At 47.8% G+C, this 11,297-nt stretch overlaps 1 protein-coding gene across 6 annotated transcripts in view; it reads left to right on the top strand.

Moving 5' to 3' along the window:
- Positions 1-9,468: 9,468 nt before the first annotated feature.
- The window catches only part of mbc (myoblast city), a 73,856-nt gene continuing 72,027 nt past the window's right edge, over positions 9,469-11,297 (top strand). For all 6 annotated transcript variants that reach the window (XM_045758112.2, XM_069306575.1, XM_045758113.2 and 3 more), the window contains exons 1-2: positions 9,469-9,627; positions 10,882-11,033. In XM_045758112.2, coding sequence (XP_045614068.1) covers positions 9,582-9,627; positions 10,882-11,033 — 198 coding nt within the window. In that variant the 5' untranslated portion in view covers positions 9,469-9,581. The remainder of the gene's footprint in view (positions 9,628-10,881; positions 11,034-11,297) is intronic.

Below are 11,297 nucleotides of genomic sequence, written 5' to 3'. Positions count from 1 at the left end.
GTCACTTGGGCTAAGGGTTGTGCATGGTCGGGATTCGGTTGGTGCATGGTTGTGCTTTTGATGTTTTTTGTTCGGTTCGTTCATGCTAGGCTTGCGGTTACAGAACTGGTCGGGCTCCGGTTACAGAACAGGTCGGGCTCCTGTTACACAACTGGTCGGTTTTTGAGGGTTGTGCATAGTCAGGCTTCGGTTCGTGCATGGTTGTGCTTCACATGTTTTTTGTTTGGTTCATTCTTGCTAGGCTTGCGGTTACACAACTGGTTGGGGTCCGGTTACATAACTGATCAGGCTCCGGTTACACAACTGGTCGGGCTCCGGATTACATAACTGGTCGGGCTCCGGGGGTGTCACTTGGGCTAAGGGTTGTGCATGGTCGGGCTTCGGTTGGTGCATGGTTGTGCTTCAATGGTTGTTTGTTTTGAATTGTTTGTTCAGTTCGTTCATGCTAGGCTTGCGGTTACAGAACTGGTCGGGCTCCAGTTACAGAACTGGTCGGGCTCCTGTTGCACAACTGGTCGGTCTCAGGGGGTTGTGCATAGTCAGGCTTCGGTTCGTGCATGGTTGTGCTTCAGATGTTTTTTGTTCGGTTTTTTGTTAGGCTTGCGGTTACACAACTGGTCGGGCTCCGGTTACACAACTGGTCGGGCTCCGGTTACACAACTGGTCGGGCTCCGGTTAAATAACTGGTCGGGCTCCGGTTAATTAAATAACTGGTCGGGCTCCGGTTAAATAACTGGTCGGGCTCCGGGGGTGTCACTTGGGCTAAGGGTTGTGCATGGTCGGGCTTCGGTTGGTGCATGGGTGTGCTTCAGATGTTGTTTGTTTTGAATTGTTTGTTTGGTTCATTCCTGCTAGGCTTGCGGTTACCCAACTGGTTGGGGTCCGGTTACACAACTGATCAGGCTCCGGTTACACAACTGGTCGGGCTCCGGTTACATAACTGGTCGGGCTCCGGGGGTGTCACTTGGGCTAAGGGTTGTGCATGGTCGGGCTTCGGTTGGTGCATGGTTGTGCTTCAGATGTTGTTTGTTTTGAATTGTTTGTTTGGTTCATTCTTGCTAGGCTTGCGGTTACCCAACTGGTTGGGGTCCGGTTACACAACTGATCAGGCTCCGGTTACACAACTGGTCGGGCTCCGGTTACATAACTGGTCGGGCTCCGGGGGTGTCACTTGGGCTAAGGGTTGTGCATGGTCGGGCTTCGGTTGGTGCATGGTTGTGCTTCAATGGTTGTTTGTTTTGAATTGTTTGTTCAGTTCGTTCATGCTAGGCTTGCGGTTACAGAACTGGTCGGGCTCCAGTTACAGAACTGGTCGGGCTCCTGTTGCACAACTGGTCGGTCTCTCGGGGTTGTGCATAGTCAGGCTTCGGTTCGTGCATGGTTGTGCTTCAGATGTTTTTTGTTTGGTTCATTCTTGCTAGGCTTGCGGTTACCTAACTGGTTGGGGTCCGGTTACACAACTGATCAGGCTCCGGTTACACAACTGGTCGGGCTCCGGTTACATAACTGGTCGGGCTCCGGGGGTGTCACTTGGGCTAAGGGTTGTGCATGGTCGGGCTTCGGTTGGTGCATGGTTGTGCTTCAATTGTTGTTTTGAATTGTTTGTTCAGTTCGTTCATGCTAGGCTTGCGGTTACAGAACTGGTCGGGCTCCAGTTACAGAACTGGTCGGGCTCCTGTTGCACAACTGGTCGGTCTCTGGGGGTTGTGCATAGTCAGGCTTCGGTTCGTGCATGGTTGTGCTTCAGATGTTTTTTGTTTGGTTCATTCTTGCTAGGCTTGCGGTTACCCAACTGGTTGGGGTCCGGTTACACAACTGATCAGGCTCCGGTTACACAACTGATCAGGCTCCGGTTACACAACTGGTCGGGCTCCGGTTACATAACTGGTCGGGCTCCGGGGGTGTCACTTGGGCTAAGGGTTGTGCATGGTCGGGCTTCGGTTGGTGCATGGTTTGTGCTTCAGATGTTGTTTGTTTTGAATTGTTTGGTTCATTCTTGCTAGGCTTGCGGTTACTCAACTGGTTGGGGTCCGGTTACACAACTGATCAGGCTCCGGTTACACAACTGGTCGGGCTCCGGTTACATAACTGGTCGGGCTCCGGGGGTGTCACTTGGGCTAAGGGTTGTGCATGGTCGGGCTTCGGTTGGTGCATGGTTGTGCTTCAATGGTTGTTTCTTTTGAATTGTTTGTTCAGTTCGTTCATGCTAGGCTTGCGGTTACAGAACTGGTCGGGCTCCAGTTACAGAACTGGTCGGGCTCCTGTTGCACAACTGGTCGGTCTCAGGGGGTTGTGCATAGTCAGGCTTCGGTTCGTGCATGGTTGTGCTTCAGATGTTTTTTGTTCGGTTTGTTTTTGTTAGGCTTGCGGTTTCACAACTGGTCGGGCTCCGGTTACACAACTGGTCGGGCTCCGGTTACACAACTGGTCGGGCTCCGGTTAAATAACTGGTCGGGCTCCGGTTAATTAAATAACTGGTCGGGCTCCGGTTAAATAACTGGTCGGGCTCCGGGGGTGTCACTTGGGCTAAGGGTTGTGCATGGTCGGGCTTCAGTTGGTGCATGGTTGTGCTTCAATGGTTGTTTGTTTTGAATTGTTTGTTCAGTTCGTTCATGCTAGGCTTGCGGTTACAGAACTGGTCGGGCTCCAGTTACAGAACTGGTCGGGCTCCTGTTGCACAACTGGTCGGTCTCTGGGGGTTGTGCATAGTCAGGCTTCGGTTCGTGCATGGTTGTGCTTCAGATGTTTTTTGTTTGGTTCATTCTTGCTAGGCTTGCGGTTACACAACTGGTTGGGGTCCGGTTACACAACTGATCAGGCTCCGGTTACACAACTGGTCGGGCTCCGGTTACATAACTGGTCGGGCTCCGGGGGTGTCACTTGGGCTAAGGGTTGTGCATGGTCGGGCTTCGGTTGGTGCATGGTTGTGCTTCAATGGTTGTTTGTTTTGAATTGTTTGTTCAGTTCGTTCATGCTAGGCTTGCGGTTACAGAACTGGTCGGGCTCCTGTTGCACAACTGGTCGGTCTCTGGGGGTTGTGCATAGTCAGGCTTCGGTTCGTGCATGGTTGTGCTTCAGATGTTTTTTGTTTGGTTCATTCTTGCTAGGCTTGCGGTTACCCAACTGGTTGGGGTCCGGTTACACAACTGATCAGGCTCCGGTTACACAACTGGTCGGGCTCCGGTTACATAACTGGTCGGGCTCCGGGGGTGTCACTTGGGCTAAGGGTTGTGCATGGTCGGGCTTCGGTTCGTGCATGGTTTGTGCTTCAGATGTTGTTTGTTTTGAATTGTTTGTTTGGTTCATTCTTGCTAGGCTTGCGGTTACTCAACTGGTTGGGGTCCGGTTACACAACTGATCAGGCTCCGGTTACACAACTGGTCGGGCTCCGGTTACATAACTGGTCGGGCTCCGGGGGTGTCACTTGGGCTAAGGGTTGTGCATGGTCGGGCTTCGGTTGGTGCATGGTTGTGCTTCAATGGTTGTTTGTTTTGAATTGTTTGTTCAGTTCGTTCATGCTAGGCTTGCGGTTACAGAACTGGTCGGGCTCCAGTTACAGAACTGGTCGGGCTCCTGTTGCACAACTGGTCGGTCTCAGGGGGTTGTGCATAGTCAGGCTTCGGTTCGTGCATGGTTGTGCTTCAGATGTTTTTTGTTCGGTTTGTTTTTGTTAGGCTTGCGGTTTCACAACTGGTCGGGCTCCGGTTACACAACTGGTCGGGCTCCGGTTACACAACTGGTCGGGCTCCGGTTAAATAACTGGTCGGGCTCCGGTTAATTAAATAACTGGTCGGGCTCCGGTTAAATAACTGGTCGGGCTCCGGGGGTGTCACTTGGGCTAAGGGTTGTGCATGGTCGGGCTTCGGTTGGTGCATGGTTGTGCTTCAGATGTTTGTTTTGAATTGTTTGTTTGGTTCATTCTTGCTAGGCTTGCGGTTACCCAACTGGTTGGGGTCCGGTTACACAACTGATCAGGCTCCGGTTACACAACTGGTCGGGCTCCGGTTATATAACTGGTCGGGCTCCGGGGGTGTCACTTGGGCTAAGGGTTGTGCATGGTCGGGCTTCGGTTGGTGCATGGTTGTGCTTCAGATGTTGTTTGTTTTGAATTGTTTGTTTGGTTCATTCTTGCTAGGCTTGCGGTTACCCAACTGGTTGGGGTCCGGTTACACAACTGATCAGGCTCCGGTTACACAACTGGTCGGGCTCCGGTTACATAACTGGTCGGGCTCCGGGGGTGTCACTTGGGCTAAGGGTTGTGCATGGTCGGGCTTCGGTTGGTGCATGGTTGTGCTTCAATGGTTGTTTGTTTTGAATTGTTTGTTCAGTTCGTTCATGCTAGGCTTGCGGTTACAGAACTGGTCGGGCTCCAGTTACAGAACTGGTCGGGCTCCTGTTGCACAACTGGTCGGTCTCTGGGGGTTGTGCATAGTCAGGCTTCGGTTCGTGCATGGTTGTGCTTCAGATGTTTTTTGTTTGGTTCATTCTTGCTAGGCTTGCGGTTACCCAACTGGTTGGGGTCCGGTTACACAACTGATCAGGCTCCGGTTACACAACTGGTCGGGCTCCGGTTACATAACTGGTCGGGCTCCGGGGGTGTCACTTGGGCTAAGGGTTGTGCATGGTCGGGCTTCGGTTGGTGCATGGTTGTGCTTCAGATGTTGTTTGTTTTGAATTGTTTGTTTGGTTCATTCTTGCTAGGCTTGCGGTTACCCAACTGGTTGGGGTCCGGTTACACAACTGATCAGGCTCCGGTTACACAACTGGTCGGGCTCCGGTTACATAACTGGTCGGGCTCCGGGGGTGTCACTTGGGCTAAGGGTTGTGCATGGTCGGGCTTCGGTTGGTGCATGGTTGTGCTTCAATGGTTGTTTGTTTTGAATTGTTTGTTCAGTTCGTTCATGCTAGGCTTGCGGTTACAGAACTGGTCGGGCTCCAGTTACAGAACTGGTCGGGCTCCTGTTGCACAACTGGTCGGTCTCTGGGGGTTGTGCATAGTCAGGCTTCGGTTCGTGCATGGTTGTGCTTCAGGTGTTTTTTGTTTGGTTCATTCTTGCTAGGATTGCGGTTACCTAACTGGTTGGGGTCCGGTTACACAACTGATCAGGCTCCGGTTACACAACTGGTCGGGCTCCGGTTACATAACTGGTCGGGCTCCGGGGGTGTCACTTGGGCTAAGGGTTGTGCATGGTCGGGCTTCGGTTGGTGCATGGTTGTGCTTCAATGGTTGTTTTGAATTGTTTGTTCAGTTCGTTCATGCTAGGCTTGCGGTTACAGAACTGGTAGGGCTCCAGTAACAGAACTGGTCGGGCTACTGTTGCACAACTGGTCGGTCTCTGGGGTTTGTGCATAGTCAGGCTTCGGATCGTGCATGGTTGTGCTTCAGATGTTTTTTGTTTGGTTCATTCTCGCTAGGCTTACGGTTACTCAACTGGTTGGGGTCCGGTTACACAACTGATCAGGCTCCGGTTACACAACTGGTCGGGCTCCGGTTACATAACTGGTCGGGCTCCGGGGGTGTCACTTGGGCTAAGGGTTGTGCATGGTCGGGCTTCGGTTGGTGCATGGTTGTGCTTCAATGGTTGTTTTGAATTGTTTGTTCAGTTCGTTCATGCTAGGCTTGCGGTTACAGAACTGGTAGGGCTCCAGTAACAGAACTGGTCGGGCTACTGTTGCACAACTGGTCGGTCTCTGGGGTTTGTGCATAGTCAGGCTTCGGATCGTGCATGGTTGTGCTTCAGATGTTTTTTGTTTGGTTCATTCTCGCTAGGCTTACGGTTACTCAACTGGTTGGGGTCCGGTTACACAACTGATCAGGCTCCGGTTACACAACTGGTCGGGCTCCGGTTACATAACTGGTCGGGCTCCGGGGGTGTCACTTGGGCTAAGGGTTGTGCATGGTAGGGCTTCGGTTGGTGCATGGTTGTGCTTCAGATGTTGTTTGTTTTGAATTGTTTGTTTGGTTCATTCTTGCTAGGCTTGCGGTTACACAACTGGTTGGGGTCCGGTTACACAACTGATCAGGCTCCGGTTACACAACTGGTCGGGCTCCGGTTACATAACTGGTCGGGCTCCGGGGGTGTCACTTGGGCTAAGGGTTGTGCATGGTCGGGCTTCGGTTGGTGCATGGTTGTGCTTCAGATGTTGTTTGTTTTGAATTGTTTGTTTGGTTCATTCTTGCTAGGCTTGCGGTTACACAACTGGTTGGGGTCCGGTTACACAACTGATCAGGCTTCGGTTACACAACTGGTCGGGCTCCGGTTACATAACTGGTCGGGCTCCGGGGGTGTCACTTGGGCTAAGGGTTGTGCATGGTCGGGCTTCGGTTGGTGCATGGTTGTGCTTCAGATGTTGTTTGTTTTGAATTGTTTGTTTGGTTCATTCTTGCTAGGCTTACGGTTACTCAACTGGTTGGGGTCCGGTTACACAACTGATCAGGCTCCGGTTACACAACTGGTCGGGCTCCGGTTACATAACTGGTCGGGCTCCGGGGGTGTCACTTGGGCTAAGGGTTGTGCATGGTCGGGCTTCGGTTGGTGCATGGTTGTGCTTCAGATGTTGTTTGTTTTGAATTGTTTGTTTGGTTCATTCTTGCTAGGCTTGCGGTTACACAACTGGTTGGGGTCCGGTTGCACAACTGATCAGGCTCCGGTTACACAACTGGTCGGGCTCCGGTTACATAACTGGTCGGGCTCCGGGGGTGTCACTTGGGCTAAGGGTTGTGCATGGTCGGGCTTCGGTTGGTGCATGGTTGTGCTTCAGATGTTTTTTGTTTTGAATTGTTTGTTTGGTTCATTCTTGCTAGGCTTACGGTTACTCAACTGGTTGGGGTCCGGTTACACAACTGATCAGGCTCCGGTTACACAACTGGTCGGGCTCCGGTTACATAACTGGTCGGGCTCCGGGGGTGTCACTTGGGCTAAGGGTTGTGCATGGTCGGGCTTCGGTTGGTGCATGGTTGTGCTTCAGATGTTGTTTGTTTTGAATTGTTTGTTTGGTTCGTTCTTGCTAGGCTTGCGGTTACTCAACTGGTTGGGGTCCGGTTACACAACTGATCAGGCTCCGGTTACACAACTGGTCGGGCTCCGGTTACATAACTGGTCGGGCTCCGGGGGTGTCACTTGGGCTAAGGGTTGTGCATGGTCGGCTTCGGTTGGTGCATGGTTGTGCTTCAATGGTTGTTTGTTTTGAATTGTTTGTTCGGTTCGTTCATGCTAGGCTTGCGGTTACAGAACTGGTCGGGCTCCGGTTACAGAACTGGTCGGGCTCCTGTTGCACAACTGGTCGGTCTCTGGGGGTTGTGCATAGTCAGGCTTCGGTTCGTGCATGGTTGTGCTTCAGATGTTTTTTGTTCGGTTTGTTTTTGTTAGGCTTGCGGTTACACAACTGGTCGCGCTCCGGTTACACAACTGGTCGCGCTCCGGTTACACAACTGGTCGCGCTCCGATTACACAACTGGTCGGGTTCCGGTTACACAACTGGTCGGGCTCCGGTTACACAACTGGTCGGGCTCCGGTTAAATAACTGGTCGGGCTCCGGTTAATTAAATAACTGGTCGGGCTCCGGTTAAATAACTGGTCGGGCTCCGGGGGTGTCACTTGGGCTAAGGGTTGTGCATGGTCGGGCTTCGGTTGGTGCATGGTTGTGCTTCAGATGTTTTTTGTTTGGTTCATTCTTGCTAGGCTTGCAGTTACCCAACTGGTTGGGGTCCGGTTACACAACTGATCAGGCTCCGGTTACACAACTGGTCGGGCTCCGGTTACATAACTGGTCGGGCTCCGGGGGTGTCACTTGTTCTAAGGGTTGTGCATGGTCGGGCTTCGGTTCGTGCATGGTTGTACTTCAGATGTTGTTTGTTTTGAATTGTTTGTTTGGTTCGTTCATGCTAGGCTTGCAGTTACACAACTGGTTGGGGTCTGGTACACTACTGGTTCGGGTTCCGGTTACATGATTCCGGGGTGTGACTTGTTGGGCTTTGGGTTGTGCATGGTCGGGCTTCGGTGCGTGCATGTTTGTGCTTCAGGGGTTGTTTGTGTACTAGTGTTTCAGGTTTGTTTGCTAGGGCTCTATGGTTGTATGTTTGCTAGAAAACCGGGTTTCTTTTTTCGTACATAGCTCAATTTTTTGTTTGCTATGGCTCCATAGTTGGTTTCTAAGGCAAGTGGAGAGTTTTAGGAAGGGCTAAGGAGATTTTTGTTTGGTCGAGCTAGAAGTGGAGTTTGGCAACCCAGGTGAAGGTGTGGCGTCTGCCACCTGACCATAGGATCCACTATAGTAACCTTTTGTCAGGGTATTACAAAAGAGCAATTGTAATCTCTGTATACTCTAGAGTTTAGGCAACGTCTATGTAGCCCAATTCTCCACATTACAGTTCAAAAGGCTAAATATCACAGTAATATAAAAATCTGAACACATTTTCAAGATTTCTTTCTTGATATGCACCCCATACCCATCCCGTGGGCGGTGGTGGAAAGTGTTACAGAGGCACATAATGGGTTCAGGGCCCTATAGTTCATTTACCTAAGCACGTGACAATGTTTTGAAGCTAGTTACACAATTATTAATGTTATATATACATGTAAATATATATATATATACAATCATTTACACAGTATGAGAGAGTTGGATTTTTCCAGTAACCCATGTATGTTACCATATGTTATATCCCCCGTGGTGTAGTGGTTAGACACTCGCCTGGTGTGTCACTAGCGCTCTGTCCTGGGTTCGTATCCTGGCCGGGGAGGATTGACTGGGCGCCAATCCTTAACTGTAGCCTCTGTTTGCCTAATAGTAAAATGGGTACCAGTTGGTTGTTAAACGATTTGGCGGGTCGTATTCCAGAGAATATTTGGATTAAGGATTTGCTCAAAACGCTATGCGTGCTAGTGACTGTACAAGAATGTAAGAACTCTTGTATATATGAATAAAACAAAAATTAAAAAAATAATCAGGCCTCGTAAGCCCAGCACTAAATAAGAACCCGAACCCAGGACACCATTTATTTGTGAACCGATTGTCCTGACCCTCTGTGAAGTTAGTCTAGGTCTATATTTTGCAAGCGTATTAATTGCCTGTGATACATAAGTTGTGTAGTCAGTAAAAAGTATGATTTTTGCCTACCGTCGAACCTTAACCAAAATCATTTATATGTGTATTTAAGTGATAATTGTGAATAATAAGTATTGGTCACATCATTAAGAGTTGCAACAGTCCTCTTATAATAACTGCTTTACTGTCACATTTATGCTCTGTAAGAAGCATAATTATAATTATTTTACTCGATTCTTACTGTATCCGGCAACATTAGATATCCAGCTGACCCGCCTATATGTACAAGTATCAAATTGATAATAACTTTTGAAAGATTTCGATTGCATATCATAAAGGCATTTTCCCATAAAAAAGACGACAAGAATGCACTAAAGAATCAAGTTCTGTTGTTTCGTATCGCATTTGATCCTCTTGAAATGTCATCCTTAGAGTTTATTGTTTATCTTGGACTAGTTAGTTTACAAATACACAGGATGCGAAGCTAGTGATCCGGAAACTAGTGATTCGAGTAGGATAATGTACATAATTCGATGATGAGTTGGACACCGGCCAGAGATAGGGAGAAGTATGGCGTGGGTAAGTGGGTGGTGTGAGCGGCAGGCGAGGCAGGAGCTACAGCTCAAGGGAAAGCTCTCCCGGGGGCGTCCTTCCTTAATGTAAAAAAAAAAACTCACTGACGTAATATACAACCTGTAGGCCTTCCCTTCCACGACTGCCTTCTCTGTTGGAAATATTTTTTTATACACTGATTATGGGAGAATTGAAGATAAGAGATGGAATTACACGTTACTACTAAAGGGTTGTGAGGGTGAAGTGCCAGATGCAGTCCGTAAAGTTCGCAAAATGGACATGTCCTGTAGTACACACGATGGATCCCAAGGGATTTTAGGGCATACCTAACATTACCTAACCTAATATAGCTTATCCTAACCTTACCCAGTCCAACCCAAGCCCAATCTTACCTTACTTAACCTAAATTTACCTTGCCTAACCTAACTTTACATTGCCTAACCTAATTTCACATTTCCTTACACCTTCTCTTACGTTATCTAATCTAACTTAACTTTGCCTTACCTAATCTAACCTAATTCCAACTCAACCTAACCTAATGTAATCCTAACCCTATTTATACCATAAGGGCTATATAGTCGTAATGGCTTAGTACTTTCAACTGATAATTATCTTACCTAACCCCACACAACCTTAGCTAATCTAACCAGAATCTAACCTAACTTTACCTTACCTAACTTTGTTACCTAATCTAACCCAAATCCTAACCTAACTTAACCTTACCTAGCTCAATCCATCAAAACCTAACCTTACCTAACCAAACACTATCCAACCTAACCTAACTAACTTAATCCTAACTTTACCTTACCCAACCTCATCTAACCTAACTCAACTTAACCCAGTGTAACCTAACACAGCCTAACCTAATGATAAATATGGTTTTGACCAAAAATGAGCTGTCAAAAAGCTTCTGTACAATTTGACCATACCCCACTTTAAATTACCCAAAACTACACCTGTCAACCTAAAACTTAGAATTTCATAAGTAAAGATGAAAAAACCAGGAAATAGGAAAAGCCAGGGCCTAGGAAATACTGTAGTGTTTATTTAGAAACCAAATATTGTCCATTAAATAAGGCTTATTCCATATTATCCTGAGTAAATATAATGCTGAATATTACTAGCTGTTTTTAGTGAAGTACAGTACTATTTATGACTCGGATTTAATTTTAAATATATCTGACATTAAACAATTTATACAGTATTTTATAATAGAACATTTAGTATAGTTTATTATGTCACATTCTTTCTTTCTTTCAGCCATCTATAACTTCAGTGGTATTAATGATTCCTGTATCACACTTAATGTTGGTGACACCGTTCAAATCCTGGAAGAGTTGGGAGGATGGTTCTTTGGGTATGCACATTACAACAAGGCTCTCCGAGGCGTATTTCCAAAGGCATTTATACAGGTACAGTGTAATGTTTTTTTTTTCCAACATTTATTTGATAATGATAGACATTTCATTAAGGATATTTACAAGAAGTTTTTTAAATACATTAAAAAAAAATATATATATATATACAGTATATAAAATACACAGGCTGCCTGTCCCTGACAAAATAAATAATCTATACATGTAGTTGTAATAGCTTAATGCTCTCTCCTGATAACTGCCTTACCTTCCTTAGAAATTCATAATTGCTAACACTGTAGCAAAGGTAGTGATAGTATT

Source organism: Procambarus clarkii, chromosome 58 (genome assembly GCF_040958095.1).
Source record: "Procambarus clarkii isolate CNS0578487 chromosome 58, FALCON_Pclarkii_2.0, whole genome shotgun sequence".
NCBI lineage: Eukaryota > Metazoa > Arthropoda > Malacostraca > Decapoda > Cambaridae > Procambarus > Procambarus clarkii.
The sequence above is the reverse complement of the archived record's forward strand: the minus strand, read 5'-3'. Positions and strand labels throughout refer to the sequence as shown.